The sequence below is a fragment of the Sciurus carolinensis genome, chromosome 6 (assembly GCF_902686445.1).
Source record: "Sciurus carolinensis chromosome 6, mSciCar1.2, whole genome shotgun sequence".
NCBI classification, from domain to species: domain Eukaryota; kingdom Metazoa; phylum Chordata; class Mammalia; order Rodentia; family Sciuridae; genus Sciurus; species Sciurus carolinensis.
Genome location: NC_062218.1, coordinates 138,530,419 through 138,549,638, shown reverse-complemented (window position 1 = coordinate 138,549,638; position 19,220 = coordinate 138,530,419). Strand labels below are relative to the sequence as shown.

General features: G+C 33.7%; 1 protein-coding gene across 2 annotated transcripts in view; it reads right to left on the bottom strand.

Moving 5' to 3' along the window:
* Fnip1 (folliculin interacting protein 1) overlaps positions 1–19,220 on the bottom strand; it is a 104,857-nt gene that overhangs the window by 27,556 nt on the left and 58,081 nt on the right. Inside the window, exons 4-10 of one of the 2 annotated variants that reach the window (XM_047556040.1) lie at positions 13,030–13,130; positions 12,735–12,809; positions 10,994–11,085; positions 8,834–8,917; positions 7,303–7,374; positions 4,286–4,421; positions 2,229–2,430 (exon numbers count right to left, since the gene is read on the bottom strand). In XM_047556040.1, coding sequence (XP_047411996.1) covers positions 2,229–2,430; positions 4,286–4,421; positions 7,303–7,374; positions 8,834–8,917; positions 10,994–11,085; positions 12,735–12,809; positions 13,030–13,130 — 762 coding nt within the window. The remainder of the gene's footprint in view (positions 1–2,228; positions 2,431–4,285; positions 4,422–7,302; positions 7,375–8,833; positions 8,918–10,993; positions 11,086–12,734; positions 12,810–13,029; positions 13,131–19,220) is intronic. The other variant, XM_047556041.1, reaches the window with a different exon arrangement.

The window sequence follows — 19,220 nt, the reverse complement described above, 5'->3', positions numbered from 1 at the left end:
CTTGCCTATAATCCCAGTGGCTCAGGAGGCTGAGGCATGAGGATCACAAGTTCAAAGCCAGCCTCAGTAATTTAAATAGGCCCTAAGCAACTTAGTGAGATCCTGTCTCAAAAAAAAAAAAAAAAAAAAAAAAAAGAAAGAAAGAAAGAAAAGAAAAGAAAAATTTAAAAAGGGGTTGTGGATAGTCCTCAGTGGTTAAGCGTCCCTGGGTTCAATTCCTGGTACAAAAAAAAAAAAAAAAAAAAAAAAAGTTGGTGCAGCCACTCTGGAAAGCACTATGGAGAATCCTAAGAAAAACTGGAATGGACCCACCTTTTGACCCAGTTATCCAACTCCTCGGTTTATACCCAAAGGACCTAAAATCAGCAAACTACAGTAACACAGCCACATCAATATTTATAGCAGCTCAGTTCACAATAGCTAGAATGTGGAACCAACCTAGATGCCCTTCAACAGATGAATGGACAAAGAAACTCTGATATATATACACAATGGAATACTATTCAGCCATAAAGAAGAATAATATGGCATTTGCAAATAAATGGATGGAATTGGAGAATATCATGCTAAGCAAACTAAGGCAAGCCTAAGAAACCAAAGGCTGAATGTATTCCCTGGTAAGTGGAAAATTATATATAATGGGGGTGGGGGGTGGGGAATGAGAGAATTATGGGGGAACTTTAGAATATGTAGTAGGAAATGAGAGGGAGGGGGTATGAAAAATGGTGGAATGACATACATCATTACCCTATATACATGTATGATTACACAAATGGTATGAATCTGCATTGTGTACAACCATAGAAACGAAATTATGTACCCCATTTGTGTACAATGAATCAAAATGCAGTCTGTTAAAAAGTAAAAGCGAAATAAAAATAATAATAATTTAAAAAAGAAAAAAAATTTTCTTTCTTTCTTTTTTGCTTGTCCTCGTTTTGTTTAAGCTATTTTAGGTTCTATCTCATATTCTACAAAATTCTCTATTTACATATTTGTATTATATATACTTATCAGCAAAATGACACACTTTCTTTTTCGAACACTTTCTCCTTTGCTTCTCCTAAAAAAAATAGTTTTTCCTTCTAACTCGAAGGTCCGTCCTTTTTATCTCCCGTTGGTTCCTTCTCATTGCCTCAAAATCTTAACTTGTGAAATGCTCCACAACTCAAAACTAGGATTTTCTCTCTTCTCTTCCTCGATCAATCTCAAACCTTTTAAATACTATCTATATACTGATGCCTTCCTCTCTAAGCTCTAGAATCATAAAAACACGTGAATGTTTAGGAGGCATCTCAAAAAAGATTCTTGATTTTCCTCCATCAAATGGATTCCATATGGAGTCTTCCCCACTTTGGTACTAGCAACGCCATCCTTCTAACTATTCAGGTGAAAAGGCTTATAGTCAATCTCACTGCTCTTCACACCCTAATTCTATCCATTAGCTAATCTTATTGGCTCTGTTTTCAAAACACATCCAGAATCTAACCACTTCTCACCAATTCCATTACTAAATTGGCTTCGGTGTTCATAATCTCTCACCCAGATTGTTGCAACAGCCTCCTAACTGGTCCCACAACATTTACCTTTGTTCCTAGAAACCTATTCTCCACCAGCACTAAGAATGATCCTCGTAAATAACATCCTTTCTCCACTCCAGTGTTTTCCTATCCTTCCTAAGAGTAAATGCCAATACTCTTTCAGTGGAATCCTATAAAGCCCTACGTGATCTGCTCTCACTTCAAACCAGACACCCTGGCCTTCCCAAACACTCTAGTTCATATTCCCCCTATCTCCTATTTTATTTTATCAGTGGACTTCCTGACTTGCCTATAAAAGTTGATAATTCTTCCTTACAACACTCCTTAGTTACCTTTCTCTGTTTTTCTTTTCTCCATAGCACATACTACCATATACAAAAACCATATTCATTTATTTTGCTATCTCATGAGGTCAAGAGTGGTGCCTTCTTTACAACTTCTCTTCAGTTACTAGAATAGTTCCACTACATTATGGGTCCTCAAAAAATTAGTTTCTGAGTGAATGAATAGCCTTAGGTCTTCTAAAGATGGTAACCTTCTTCAAAAAGGTTGTATCTTATTGCCATCTTCAAGAACATTTTGTAAGTCATCTGCAAAGTGGCTTTTAATTCTTTTGCCAAATGAATGCTTAATTAGGAGAATAAATTATAAAAATAAATATCTTATAAGATATAAATAGCTACTTACCTGTTCTATAGCACTCTTTAATTTGTTCATGTGGCTTTCAAAGAGAGGAAAATGTGAAAAAAAGAATTCATTAAATTTGTTATTTTCATCTTCATCTTTGGATAACGAAAAAATTACCCCAATTGCAATCTTCTTTTTCCTCACAATTCCTGGGTTAGGGCCACAGCTTTCATCTGACAGATTAAAGCTTTCTTCTATAGACCTTAAAAATAAATGTTTTTTATTTTAAAAAATTAATTAAATTTGCAATTCAATCTTCTTGATAATTAAATGTAGGCAAATTAAAGATCTTCTGAATGTTTTGTCAAATAAATCTGAAATTTTATATCAATTTTGTCTTTGAGAAATACACTGGCTATCCTTTCATGCCCACATTTTTATAAGAACGTTTACTACAGATTCAGGCTGGAAATATTTTTGCCTAATTAGAGGTCCCTGAAGAAGCGGATGACCTCACTTCACAATTAAGCTACATATCTGAATTTTAAGGTGTTTAGATGAGGCTGGTATAAACTATTTGATGTTCTAGGATCTGGTGCTCCTTTCAATTTCAGAAGCAAAATCAAATAAGATAGATAAGGGAGTGAGTAAATGAGGAAGCAAGAAGTTTCATTATCTGTAGTATACTTAACATAGACTAAAAAAAGATCTTTGGAGAATAAATTGCCAAAATAGAAATACGAAAAACTGAAATATCAAAAACATACATGAATCAAAGATCTAAACATAAAACTCTCAGAAAAAACACAAAGGATAAAAGTCTCTTGATGCTGGATTTGGCAATTTTCTTGGATGTAACACAAAAAAACAGAGGCAACAAAAGAAAAAAACTGCTAAACTGAACTACATAAATATTAAAACTTGTGTATCAAAGATTATTATCAGCAGAATGAAAAGGCAATAGATGAAATGTAAATTCTTCACACTTGGAAATCAAATATTCAGTAAGGGATTAATATCCAAAACATATAAAGAACTCTTACAACTCAACAAGAAAACAAAACAACCTGATTTTAAAATGGCAAAGGAGTTTAAGAGACATTTCTCCAAAGAAGATATACAAATGGCCCACAGGCACTTGAAAAGATGCTCAATATCACTAATAATTGGGGAAATGCAAAGCAAAATTAAATGAAAAACTACTTTGCATCCACTATTAGCATGTCTATTAAAAAAAAAAAAAAAAGGCAGGGGGGTGGGGAGAAGAGGCTGGAGTATAGTTTAGAGGTAGAGCACCTGGCTAGCATGTGTAAGAACCTGGGTTTGATTACCAAACTGCAAAAACAAAAACAATACAGAAAATGTGTCAGGTGAGAACGTGGAGAAATTAGAACCTGTCTATATTACTGGTAGAGATGTAATATAAAGAAGCACTGTAATAAACAGTGTGGCAGTTATTCAGAAGTTAAAAGTAGAATTATCACTTGACCCAAGCAATTCCAATTCTGGGTATATACCCAAAAGAACTGAACACAAAGACTCAAACAGATATTTGTATACCCATGTTCAGAGCTACATTACTGACAACACTTAAAAGCAACCTAAGAGTCCACTGAGAGATAATGGATAAACAAAATGTACTTTTATTAAATGTTATTTAGCCATAAAAATGAATGAGTTTCTGACATACGCCACAACAATGATGAACCCTGAAGAATCTTACTAAGTGAAACAAGGCAGATATAAAAGGACAGGTACCATATGATTGCACTTACATTAGGTACAAAGAACAGTAAAATTCATGGAAAATAGAATAGTGGTTGCAAGAGGCAGAGGAAGGAGAACTGAGGTGTTATTGAGTTTCAGATTGGGAAGATGGAAAAGTTCAGGACGGAATTAGATGCTGATGATGGTGTAAATGTACTTAATACCACTTAACTGTACATCTAAAAATGATTAAAACAGAAAATTGTTTTCATAACTTACAAAATTAAAAAAGATACAATTTAAAAAGTCTTCAGTTCCAGACTTAAAACATTAAATACAAGTCCAGGTTCCAAAAACCCATATGCAATTGTGTTTAAGAATTAGTCAGTCTTGTTCAAATTCCAACTTACCATCTAGGAAATACCCCATTTTCCAAACTTGTTGTTTGGCTGCGTCGCCAACGTCTCTGGTAGCTGCTGGCACAACTTCGGGTAAGTGAGGAGTTTGGGGAGGGAAATGGGGTGATAAGCAAGCTGCTGAGAGATGCTGTTAAGTCAGAAGAACAACAAGTACAACACATAAGTCAATAATAACTAAATGTAATGTCAAATTTCTTTTTAACAAATTTAAGAGCAGTGATTCAATTTTTCATTTTGCCTTATGATCCTCTCTTCTAAAATTTCCATCAAAAATATATCATTCATGAAGAAAAATCACATATGTACTGGCAAGAAACTCAGACAATCCCCTTTTGGCATCTTTCCCCCACCCACCCCAGAAGAAAACATGACCACACTGTCCCCTAACTTTGGTGAACCTTAAAGGAAATGTGATGCCGTTCAAACAACGCAGTGGATAGATTTTTAAGAACAAAAGCTACATTTTGAAAGATAAGTGTCTGGCTTTCATACAGGTAATTTAAGAGCACTTATGGATCACTTGTGCACAGGTGTTCAAACTTACTGATTTGATTAAGAGTCACGACTGTATCTACTATGCTACAAAAAAGAGTAGACGCTACAGATTCATATCTGGAGTATTTTAAGGTGACAACACATTCCAGTAGATCTTACTCTAGTTATAATTGCTGCAATCTCAACTGTAGGAATTGTTCCTTTCCCAAACCCTTTCTTTGAAATTCCCAAGACCAGTTTCTTGCTTGAGAAATTGATAGCTATAAACCTCTATTTTTCCTTCGGTTAGAGATCTTCACCTTCTCCCCAGTAGATCTAAGGTATGCAATTAAGGGCTTACTTTGTTTGGCAATATTTTAGATTTCCATCTTTATAACCACATACTGAAAATTGGTGATCAAAACATAAAACATGGAAGTATTAATGTCTTCTATAATGTACATGCCAGATGATAAGTTATTTTGGACACCAGAATGGAAAACTGAGACACTAACATTATGAAGACCTATTCATTTGAATTCTGACAAGTTCAATGATATAGACTAAAGCTTTATGTACCACACAGTTTTCTCTTGAAAAGATCACATTTTTCTCAATTAGAATTTTAAGATTTTGTATTCTACAACTGAATATGTAAATCTAATCAGTATGACTACCCTAATTTTAGAAAATGCTACCCTAAATTTAGAAAAAAATACATTTTAATTACTCTCTTGTATTAAAAATAACCCTATTAGAAGAAAACAATTAACTTAAAAGGTATATATGTTAAATGAATTTAATGAGTTGAAGCAGTCTTACAGATTGGTTTAGCCAGGTCTTTCAATTTACAGATGAAAAAAATGAAGTACAGAGACACTAATTGTCTCCCAAATCCTAAATAAAATAATGAGAATAAAATTCCTATCCCTTATTACTTAAATACAAGTTCTATCAAGCAACATGATGGCTACAAGAATGATATATTCTTGAGGAATGCTAAGAGAAGGGAGGTTAAGTGTTTTCATTACAAAAATGATATCTATGTGAGAAAGTACGTATGTCCATTAATTAGAGTGAACTATTCCACGATATATATGTTTCAAAGCTTGTGCTTTAAGTAATAAACATGATTTTATCTGTTAATTTTAAATAAATAAATTTGAAAAAAATTCCTGACACAGAAGAAAAGTCTAAGTCTCTAGCTATATAGAAACAAGAGAAAAATACTCTAGATTCCCCACCCCCCCAAGAGCTGAGGACTGAACTCAGGGCTTTGCACACATTAGGCAAGTGCTCTGCCATTGAGGTAAATCCCTAACCTCTCTAGATTCATAATAACAAAAATAATAAACTCAATTAGAAAAAAAGCTCACTATACAAAATATGTAAACTCTTCGTTATTAGAGTAGAAATTCTATCCATCAGAATTGGGTTTCGTTTTTTAATGTTTTGTTTCCCAAATACAGATGCCTAAACACTTATCTAGGGTAATCATTCCTTAGGATCAGAGTTTGAACAACTAAAAAATTTTCTGGAGCTTCTCAATGTTACTCTAATGCACACTGAGTAATTATAATACATGGTAAGTTTCAACTTACTTTTATATTTCATTTACACTGAAAAATTGTACCATAAACAATTAGATAGCAGAGTCATATAACAGTGCACATGGATAATAAATTCACTTAAGATCATCACATCTAATGGTATTTCAAGTCTAAGATCACCTTCCTTTTAATTAACACTGATCTCCAGGCCCCAGTAAATAATTCTTATTTTACCTAACATACCTTTTTATATACTTTTTACCTGGATAACTTCCATTTTATTTCTCCAGACACAATTCAAGCATCACCTCTCTGAAAAGCCCTGCTGGCACGCTACCCCTTACCCAGGCTAACAGAGAGGTACCCTTTCATTGAACTTCCTTGAACAGGCCTATCATGAACACACCATTCAATGAATTAATGACAGAAGACTTTCCTGTTCTCCCAGTAGCCTCTGTACTTCTGTGCTCCTTAAGGGCAGAATCTGGGCTTTGTCTCACTACCCCAATATCCAGCATGTTTCTGTAAATGTCTGCTAGACATAGAGATTTTGAAAAGTTTCATACTTTAAAGAAAAATATACAACATTGGTTCATAATGCCTAAGCTTTTCTGGGCAAGAAACTATCTAAAAATATAAACTTTAGTTAGCAGCAAGTTAACTAGTTTTTTTCTTGTTTTGTTTTGTTTTCTATTATGGTTTCTAAGTATTCTTCTGAGCAGTATTTTTCTTTCTTGTAGTAGCTAAGCCTAAGATAACATGCATGCATCTAGGCCATATTCCACCAGGTACACTTATTAGTGAACATGAAGGTTAAATTTAAGAGGTATTTCTCTGCTCTTGCCACAATCCTCTTGTATGTCAAGTATCAATATTAATAACTGTACACATAAAATTAGATGATAAAAACAGGGGTAAAAAAAAATCAATGCAGCTAACAGCAATCTCGTAAAAAATGGAATTAGTACATGAACCCGACATTACCAGAGCGTGCTATGCCACTGTCTCTGTCCTCATTAAGCTCTCTTCCAGGCATGTCCATTGGGTTACTATGAACTGTAAATCAAGACAAAATCATCAGTTATAGAATATATTCATATTCAGGTGGATATTGCTCCTTTTAAAAAGCAAACTAAATCATGCTCATCTCATTGCATTCCTTTATTTTTTCAATAGCATGGCACCAACCCAACACCAAGAGCCATTACTCAGTTGAACAAGCTTTGAGATCTAAAAGATTTGAGATTTGATGCTGAATAATCTATGATACAATATCTAAAGAAGTTAGGGGTAACTAAAATCAATTTTAGAAGCATATTTAATAACAGATATTCACAATACACTAGTAAATGAAAAAAAAAAGCAAAGTACAGAACAGTATGAATGTTGACTGCTGTGGCTCATTGATGGGTTATCTTATGGTATACTTCACTGATTCTGACTATATCAATGTTTAAATGGACACATAACAAAAATAAACATTTTTATAATAAAAAAGAGAAATTTGAAATGTATACCAATTTTGTTTTTAAAAGATGGGGGGAAAAATAAAAATAAAAAATAAAAAAAATAAAAGATGGGGGTCTAGGGCTGCAGCTTGGCGGTAGAGTGCTTGCCTAATACGTGTAAATTCCTGAGTTCAATCACCAGCACCACAAACATACAAAAAAAAAAAAGGTATATTTAACCAACAAGATGGTTAATGCACTTTTTTGCCTATTTTTCATATTTTCCAAATTTTCTATGATAATAATGTATTGTTCACATTTAATATTTACAGGGAAAAGAAATAGTAATTAAAAAAAGAAAGGCTAAGTGAATACAAATCTGAGAACAATGACCAATAAATCTCTAAAAATCTCCACAAGAAGGTTACAATGCCAGGTCACTGTGTGTGAAATGTGTGAAAATATGGAATAGTACTAGATTCCTATAAATATAAAATCATGACCACATACTCTATAATAAATTTAAAGATATAAATGACTATACTCAGATATGCCTTTTACAGAGCATTATAATGGTGCTTGTTCATCTAAATCTTAGCTCCAAGAAACACTGCTTTTATGAAAAAATCTAGATCAGAAATTTTACAATAAGAGGATATTTTCTGCAATTGGTGAACTACCATACAAAAGCTGCTTAGCCATGGAAACAAGACAGTGTCAAATATAAAATTCCAAGTTGTAGTATAAGAAACAATGTTCATACTAAATTTTGGTTTAGGAATCTTAAGTTAAAATCATTATGACAAAATGGGAAAAGAAATGACATAAAAATATCGTTTTTTAATGAAAGGAAATTTCATAAAAATATCAACAGTACTGATAATTTCATGGAACCATTAGGAATATATTCAGCAGGAAGGGATTAAGTTCTTATAGTTCCTAAGTAATGCTTTCTTAACCACAACCTCCCCAACTGCATTCATCGACTCTCTTGTTTCCACAGCTTAACTACAGATTCTAGCCTCTAGGGCACAACAACTAGTCTACCCACACAGCACATGGCAAACCTGCAAAGAAAGAGGCGCTCCTGATCAGGCGGAGCGGACCCTGCTCAGAGAACGCCCGCCTGGGGCTGCAGAACTGTGAAAGACCTACATGGCAAAAATGTAAAATACACATGAAAGAGGGCTGTTAGAGAAGCTACAATGCGTCAGGGAAAAAAGATAAGGCAAGGTAGCACAAAAGCAGACTAACAGATATGGATGGAAACTTGTAACTTAAATAAGAATCAAATAGTCTTCCCTTTTTGAAAAAGGATGGTCTTCCTCTGAGTCGTGGTTCATGTCAACAATTTCTTGCCTATTTCTTAATAAGCCCATATATAATAACAGAAATATGTTTCTGCTATACAAGGTAAAAATTAAATTAAATATTCTATCCTTTCTAATGTAAAACAATTTTGTAAAGATTCAAAAGACAATAATGTCATCTACATAGGCCAAATAAATTTCTTTAAAAAGCCAGTTAAGATTACAGTATTCTCCTGCAACAACAATAAGAATACCATCTTAATGCATTTAGCACAAGAATAGAAAAGGGTCTTACTGACAGAGAAGCACATTTTTTGCATACTCTATGATCTCCTGTCCCTAGGTTTAGATACATATTGCTGTTTTTCTAAAACATTTCTTTCCCCAACTATCTGGCTAATCCTTCAAAGTTTAGATTTGACATCCTCAAGGAAGACCTCCATGACTCTCCAGGAATGAGTGAGGTGCCTCTCAAAATGTTCATTACATTACACCCTGCTCTTAATTTTGTCTAAGAATTCACTACAGTATATTATAATTATTGGTACTACTTTTTGGACCCCCACTAACTATAAGTTCACTGAGGCAGAAATTATCTGGTTTCTCTAGGCCTAGCAGAGTGCTTCACATATTACAGGTCCTCAATAAGCACTAGATTGATTGACTGACTGATTACAAATTTAAAGAAAATAAGAAATAGTGGGCTGGGGATATACCTCAGTTGGTAGAGTGCTTGCCTGTCAAGCACAAGGCCCTGGGTTCAAACCCCAGCACCACAAAAAAAAAAGAAAGAAATAGCATTCGCCTTTCCTTGAATTCCAATTAAGAATGTGCAAGTACAAGCCATTCATTATTTAAAGCCTGTTCTTTATTAAATGGATTTTCTGCTCTATTAGAACAGAAAGGATGAGTAAATGTAGCTTCAATAGTGTAATTTTCTAAGTGACAATAGATTTGTACTATTAAAAGGAGTAGTTTTTAATAAGCCCTCTGAGCTCTTAATAGTGTCAAATTATAAAGAAAAAAAGATCTAGTTATTTCTTTGTAACAGTCCTACTTTATTAAAATGAAGTAATAAAAACTAGTTGCCTAATATAGTTAGTTGCTCATCTGAAAAATCATGACTTACAAAAAATAATATTTACTGAGCAAAATGTAACAATGCTCAAGTTGGGAGAAAAATGTTTTCTGCTAATACATAAAACTAACGATATTTGTTAAATTAATTATAAAAAAGTTCTTACTAAACAAGGAATGAGAGAAATATCCATATTAGGTTAATTGCTGTCCACTCCCTGAGATTTTGTAGTTCTTTATGCAAAAGGGACATAGTGTAAGCGGCGGTTTAGTTGTGCTTTCTAGGACAAATGACCAGAAATTTCAGAAATAGTTTGTCATTTTAAAATGTTGAGCTTACAAAATAACAACAATTAGCTAACCACATTACTAAGTTGTTAGTCTAATACATCTTTTAAGAAACAACAACTTTGGATGTCTGCTCATTTGAATTACAGATCACAAAAATGAGAACCATTTTAAAATGACTTTTGTGGTTAGGAAAGAGGAGAGGTAAGGGACAATATCAGTCTTTCTTGGTTGAAATATTTAAGAACACCCGTATGGGATTTTCTGTATCAATGAAAGAACCTTTTAAACTACGTCAAATTTAAAAACAAAAATGGTGAAGACAAATTATATCTCCATCATTCTTTCAGGTACAAAATAAATATTACATCCTAATATAAGCAAATGTTTTCTAAATATTACAAATGGTGTATGTGCAATTTACTTGCATTTCCCAAGTATGGTATTTGAAATTCTTTAGTTTTATAACAGATTTGCATGCTTAAGAAATAGATGCAAATCCTTGTTACTGTTAACATTTTCTAAACTTATAAAGTCAAATGAACCATTTACCTATATTTCCAAGTAGTCCATTAATAACTGTGTTATTATCAGCCTTTAATGTATTATTGTCTTGATTGATGAATTCAAGACTGTCCTGTAACCTAGGGAGGGAGAGAAAAATATAAATTCCAAATTCATTCTATGCTTTAAGGGCAATTCTGTGTACATCCTAATGAAATTTTATAAGCAAAACACTCTTTAAGTATGTATACATATTAGTATTATAAACTATATATAACCAAGTAATCATTTAAATGAGGGGTTAGCAAACTACATACAGCCTTAGGGCCAAACCAGTCTGCTGTCTCTTTTGTTTATATATTGTTTATGGTTGTTTTAATGCTGTGAAGCAGGGGTGAGAAAGTACAACACACTGTGGCTCACAAAGTGAAAAATATTTAGCAACTGGTCCTTTTATAAAGAAAAGTTGATGACTCTGATTTACATTACCAACAAAGTTTTATTTTCTTTTTAAATATTTTTTAAAGTTGTCAATGGACCCCTATTTTACTTATTTATATGTGGCACAGAGAATCAAACCCAGTGCCTCACACATGCTAGGCAAGCACTCTACTACTGAATTACAACCCCAGCCCACCGACAAGGTTTTCCCTCAAATTTTGTAAGTGAAAATATTTTCTCAACATCTGGGTGTGGGGGGATGAGGGAAAAGAGGAGGAAGGAAGAGGCAGAAAAGGAGCAGGAACTGCAACCAATCAAAAAATATCTCTAGTATACACATTTAAAATAGCTTACATTACTACTTTCAGTGTATCTTTTAGAATAACAAAAAAATTATGCTGTTAGTGCAAGTACCCTTTCAATAAATTTCAGAAATTATTACAATAACTTAGAAAAGGTGAAACTGAGGTGATTACATCTAAAAATCAATGATCTCTAATTTCTACTTCACCGATAAACTCAAAATTCAGCATTTTTCACATCAAGATTTTTTTTAAAGTTTTCACAATATTTTTAAGAACATTTTCCTTTTTTTGGTTCCTGGAAGTAAAAGAAAGAGCTGCTGCAGGTATTAGAAACATAGCTAATAAAACTTCAAAACAGAAGCAGTTTTAAATCATAAACAACTAAGGAAAGTTCAAGAGACTTTCTCTAGTTTCCTTGCTGCCTTCTTTCCACCTCAGGTTGGGTCTTCACCTCCTGGATCTCCAACTAACCAGTGAGCTCTGATTTGGCACCCACAGAATTCATCTCTTGGGGTCCACTACCACCTAAGTCCAATCCTCATAGTTCATTTGTTAGGTTCTGATAACAGCCCATTATCCAGGCCTACCATTGTTTCAGCTAATCTTAGCATTCATAGCTTATCATAACCCCCACAGCTATTATTACATACTATGTCTGATACTGACATGGCTGCCTAAGCCACTCTTAATAGTCTGGAGTTAACTCTGCAAGGGATATGAAAACTGAAGAACACAACCCTACAAAAACTAACTTAGCACAGAACTGGAAAACTAAAAATCAGCAGGTTAACCTCAGATGAAAATACATTCAACATTTTCATTCCAGATATACCATCAAGTGAATTATAGAAACAGAAACCACATCTCCTATTTTTCAATTAAACTCAAATGATGCAATCTCCATAAACTTTCAAACGTGGGGAAGGCAAAAAAAAAAAAAAAAAAAAATCTGAAGTTGTGTTATAGCCCAAAGAGCGATTCTTTTATTTTCATATCTGTGTATCAAAACTAAACCATTTCTCTCTACATTCATATGCACTTACGTATTGAGACTTCCACATATACTGCTGCCAGTCCGTGCAGTAAAAACTTTGCTGAGCATGAGCTGTGGAGGTGAACTATGAAGAAACACAGAAGGTCAGAGAACTCTTTATTTTAAAGAAAAATTTGTGAATCACCCAGATTTTACATCATAACAACAAGAGCCATGAAGTAGCATTAAAACTATAGATCATCATAAATCACATGACATGCTCAATCTGAGTGAAAAATCAAATGAAATTATGTCATCTTCAAAAAGAACTGAATTCACTTTAAAAATTTAAGAAAACCCCTCACCGGATTTGATGAATTTTTAAGGTGGATCCTTTGTAGCTCATTGCTACCGAGCCAAACATCATCTCTCCAAGCATATTGGCATCAGAAGAACACCTTGAACTCTGAACAATAATCAAAACATTAGTAAAATTGCAAAAATTTAAAATCCCTATGACTTTTTCAAATATTGATTTTTATTTTAAAAATTTCTTTTGTTATAATATTCTATGCTGAGGGTTTTAATTCTTTGTATACACTGTTCTAAAACTTGATTTTCTTCATTTTACAATGTCTCATACAACTAACCATATTCTTAACACAGAAATTTAACTCATTCCTTTTAAAAGCTGTACCATAACTGGGCATGGTGGGACACACCTGTAATCCTAGCTACTTGGGAGGCTAAGAGTAGGAGGATCAAAACTCCAAGGCCAATCTGGGTAACTTAATGAGACCCTTCTTAAAATAAAAAAATAAAAAGTGACGGGGATGCTGAGTTCAATCCCTAGTACCACGAAATGAAAATACTATAAGGTTAGATCAGTTCCCTTTTCTGATGAATATTTAGGTCACTTTCAGGATTTTGCTAATAAAAAATTAACATTCATTTTTTAAATATTTTTTAGTTGTAGATGGACACAATACCTTTATTTTATTTAATTATTTTTATGTGGTGCTGAGGATCAAACCCAGTGTCTCTCATGTGCTAGGCAAGCACTCTGCCACTGAGCCACAACCCCAGCCCAAAAATCATGCTTGATAATGTATTAAACACATACAACATTTCTCCAGGAGAGATAACAAGTATAATTCATTGACTAGGTAGAATAATTCTACTTACAGGGTAAACTCTTCACATATGGAGTAAAGTATCCACATATGGGGTGATCTGTATCTATTTTGTATTAAAAATAAAAGGACTGTAATCTTCGATTCAATATAACTCCTATCGAAATCCTAATGGCATTTTCTACAAAAATAGGAAAACAGCCTAAAATTCATATGACCATGAAGTCAGGAAGAGCCTAAGAACCTAGAGAAAGAATTAAAGTCCATGAATAGTCTAACAACCTTGAGAAAGAAGAACAAAACTGGAAGCAACACACTCCAGATTTCAAAATACATTTCAAAGCCATAATAATCAAAACAGTGTGGTACTGGCATTAAAAACAGACATCAAAACAATGGAACAGAATAGAGAGTCAATATATAAATTTGTACCAACTGATATTCAACAAGGGTGCTAAGAATACGCAAAAGGGAAAAGACAGTCTCTTTAACAACTGCTTCTGGGAAAACTGGATATTCATATGCAAAAGAATAAAAGTGGGCCCTTACACTATATACAAAAATCAGCTCTAACTGGAATAAAGACTCAAATGTAATATCACAGGAGAAAAGCTTCATGACATTGGTCTAGGCAATGAATTCACAGATATGATGCTATAAAGCATGGGCAACAAAAGCAATAACAGACAAACAGAATCACATCAAACTAAAAAACTTCTCATAGCAAAGGAAACAAGAGGAAAAGAAGTCAACCCATGGAATGGGAGAAAATATTTACAAATCATATTTAAGAGGTCAATCTCCAAAATAAACAAGGAACTCCTAGAACACTACAGTAAAAATGAATAAACTGATTTTTAAAGGGGCTAAAAGACTTGAATAGACATTTTTCCAAAAAAGCATACAAATGGCCACCAGTTAAATTTAAAAATACTCAACATTATAATTAATCATGGAAATGCAAATCAAAACCACAATGAAATATTACCCACACCTGTCAGGTTGGCTATTTCTACCCCCCCACCACCACCACACATACAAAAATTTTAAAAATAACAAATGTTGATGAGGATGTAAAGAAACTGCAAACCCTGATGGTGGGAGTGCAAAATGGTGTAGCTGCTCTGAAAAACAGTATGGAAATTCCTCAAAAAATTAAAAATGTAACTACAAAGTGATCTTGCAATCCTACTTCCCAGTATTTTATCCAAAAGAATCGAAATCGGACTCTCAAAAAGCTATCACCATACATGGCACTATTCACAATAGCCAAAATGTGGAAATAACCCTAAATGTCCATTGACAGATAAATGAACAAAGAAAACATGGTATAACATACAATGGAATACTATTCAGCCTGAGAGAAAAGGAAATTTTAAAACGTAAAACACAGATGAATCTTAAAGACAACATGCTAAATGAAATAAGCCAGTCATAGAAACATAAATATTGTATGTTTCCATTTGTATAAGGTATCTAAAATAATCTAATTCATAGAATCGAAATCATAATGGTAACTGTCAGGGTCTGAGAGGGGGGGAAAGGGAGAGTTACTTAATCAAAGGGTAATAAGTTTTCATCGAACAATCTGATAAGCTCTAGAGTTCTATCTGTAGTGAACAGTGATATAATGTACACTTAAATTTTTAAAAGGGTAGATTCTCATATAAAGTGCTGCTAACATAACATATAAAAATAGGAGGCAGTACTGGGAATTTAGCCTAGGGGCTCTACAACTGAGCCACATCCCTAACTCTTTTTATTTTTATTTTTGAGACAAGGTCTCACTAAGTTACTTAGGGCCTCACTAAATTGCTGAAGCTAGCCTCGAACTTGCAATTTTTTGCCTTAGCTTCCCAAGTCGCTGGATTACAGGTATGTGCTAACACACCCAGATTAAAACAGACATCTTTGAAATATCAGAATGTCTGTTTTCAGAGAATTCTTCGTTAATATATTTCCATTCTTCTTTAATTGTCCTCACAGGAGTTTGAAAACAGTTAAAAAGACACACTTGATACCATTTACTATTCATATACTACAGCAAATATCACTAAAAAATCACCTACTAAATATCTATTCGCTACTTATTTTTTAAAATCCAATTAGTTTCAGGGCCCCAATGTACCCAGTTGGAAAAAAATTACATTTCACAATCTCACTTGAAAGCAAGAGATACAGTCATTTCTATAACACTGGGACTAATGATTGGAGTAGCAGTTTTCAGAAACACCAATTTACACATTTGACATGGATCTAATCAATGAGATATAAATGGGAAGTCACAAGAGATGGAGATGTTATGACCACAAGGCAACAAGAACACATCATCTCTAGCTGGGCATGGTGGTGCACATCTGTAATCCCAGCAGCATAGAAGGCTGAAGCAGAACTGCAAGTTCAAGACTAGCCTCAGCAACTTAGTAAAACCCTGTATCAAAATTTTAAAAAGGAGCAAGGGATGTGATTAAAAAGGGATGTGATTCAGTGGTTAAGCACCCCTGAATTCAATCACTAGTACCAAAAGGTGGAGGGGAAAGAGCATATCATCTCTGATTAGGTAGAAAAATAGGGGAACCTTAATCTCTGAGGACATCTTAAAACCCATAAATCATATCTATATGACATACCTCTGGACTTCTTGTCACATGAGGAAAACAACCCATAAATCTGTGTAAGCCACTTTTATTAGAGTGTTCCTATACAATTCCTAATTGATGCAATTACATAATCAATCAATGAGGAAGATGACCTAAATGACTATTTTTTTTTCTTTTTTTATTTTTTTTTTATTATTATTGTAAACAAATGGGATACATGTTGTTTCTCTGTTTGTACATGACTTTAAGGCATACCATTTGTGTAATCATAAATTTACATAGGGTGATGTTGTTTGATTCATTCTGTTATTTTTTTCCCTTCCCCCCCACCCCTCCCACCCCTCTTTTCCCTCTATAATAAATGACTATTTAAGATAGTAAATGAGCAATTATTCACAAATTTTACTAAAGTGTTTCATCACGGGAAAAGAAAAAGGACTGGGTCATATTCCCAGTCCTTTTTATTTTTATGTTGAGACAGTCTCACTAAATTGCTTAAGGCCTCACTAAACTGCTGAGGCTGGCCTTAAATTTAAATTCCCCCACTTTACTCTCTGAAGTCACCAGAATTATAAGGCGAGTGCTACCACATCCAGCAAACTAGAGAAATGCAAATCAAAACTACCCTAAGATTTCATCTCACCCCAATTAGAATGTCTGTTATCAAGAACACAAGCAACAATAGGTGCTGGTGAAGATGTGGGGAAAATGGTACACTCATACATTGCTGGTGGGGTTGCAAATTGGTGCAGCCACTCTGGAAAGCAGTATGGAGATTCCTCAGAAAACCCACCATTTGACCCAACTATCCCGCTCCTCAGTTTATACCCAAAAGACTTAAAATCAGCACACTACAGTAGTGATGCAGCCACATCAATGTTTATAGCAGCTCAATTCACAATAGCCAGATTGTGGAACTAACCTAGATGCCCTTCAGTAGATGAGTGGATAAAGAAATTGTGGTATATATACACAATGGAATATAATGCAGCCATAAAGAAGAATAAAATTATGACACTTACAGGTAAATGGATGGAGTTGGAGAATATCATGCTAAGTGAAATAAGCCAAACCCCAAAAAACAAGGCAGAATGATTTCTCTGATAAATGATTGATGATACAATATGGGGGCAGGGGGAGGTAAGGGAAGAATGGAAAAAGGATGGGTCATGTAGATGGAAATGAGGGGTAGGGAGGGGGCAGGGGAAGGAAAGATAATAGAATGGGACAAACATCATTACCCTATGTACATGTATGAAGACGCAAATGGTGTGACTTTACTTCATGTACAACCAGAGAAACGATAGTTATACTCCATTTGTGTACAATGAATCAAAAACAAAAACAAAAGTTTATAGTTTTCTAAACATATTATTTTTTCCAATGAGATAAAAGGTAGGGTAAGGAGTAGCAGATTTCAACTAAAATTCAACCATACCTACAAACTGTATCCCAAAAAACCCCAAAATCCATTGTCTGTAACATATTCTTATTATTCATATACATATACCCAAATACAACTTAAAGGAACAAATAAATAGTTCAAAATTAAAGCTCAGTCCCCATCAGTCCCACCCCCCCAACTTCCATTCAGTGGTCTTTCTATATTCTGATACTTCTGTTCTTAAAAAGCCAAACCTAAGTCTTTTCTGAAAATGAATAGACTTTATGGGACAAACAGGATATGGTGGTGGTAGAGAGCAAGGGCTCACCACCAAGCTGAGGCAGGCCCAGAGGTCCTCAGTTAGCATCTCCTGTGACAACATCAGAAAGATTTCAGACATGTTGCTCAGCGTAACAGGCATGAGTTTATTAGAAGGGGTATGAAAAGGGAAAAGGGGGACATTCTCAAGAGAAAGTGGGTCCTCTCAGAGAGGAGGACCTAAAATATTTTAAAATTATAATCAAAACAAGACAATGAGAATTCTGATTTTACAACTGAAAACTAGGGAAAATACAGATGCACATTATTTTTCCTTACATAGTAATGATTTTTTTAAACTCACTGGTATGTTTATTGTCTATTATAAATCTTTCTTACTATTTTGTGTTTAAAAATCTATATATTTGTATTTTTTTTACCTTCTCTGAAAAACATTCCATTACACATAAATATTTCATATTATTTTATATATATATATATTCATATATGTAATGCTATTTTCTTTCTCAGACCTATGTTCTTAATTTTGTTGTAATAAAGACATAAAGTTAATTTTCAGGAAAAATAATTTTCAGGAAAAATAATTTATACCCAGGTTCCTAATAGGAAGCATCTCTTCTATTCCTGGAGTTTGGTTCAGATTTAATTTTTATTTCAAGGCAAAGAGGTTTGTGAACTGAGAACAACATTTCAGAAATAAAGCAGAATAATTTTTTAATGATAAAGCAGTTTTTAAAGATTAATGCCAATCTTACTTGCAAACTAAATCACTATGGTCAAAATGAAAATCTTCCCTTATAAACTTATTTTTGATGTGTCTAATTCCATCATTATTTTGACTAAAATAACTTATTTTGACTAAAATTATTACTTCTTATACTAAGCAAACTATACAAATTTAAATTTTAAGGCACTTTTTCATTTTACCACTGTATAAAAATCATTAGAAAGCAAAATACAATAAAAATAAATTGCTATTTAAATGTTATGAGATCCAGGCTTGGTAGAGAAGGCTTGTAACCTTAGCAACTCCGGAGGTAGATGCAGGAGGATTGCAAATTTAAAGCCAGCCTTAGCAACTTAGTGAGGCCCTGAGCAACTTAGTGAGATTCTGTCTCAAAATAAAAATAAAAAGGGCTGGGGATGTGACTCAGTGGTTA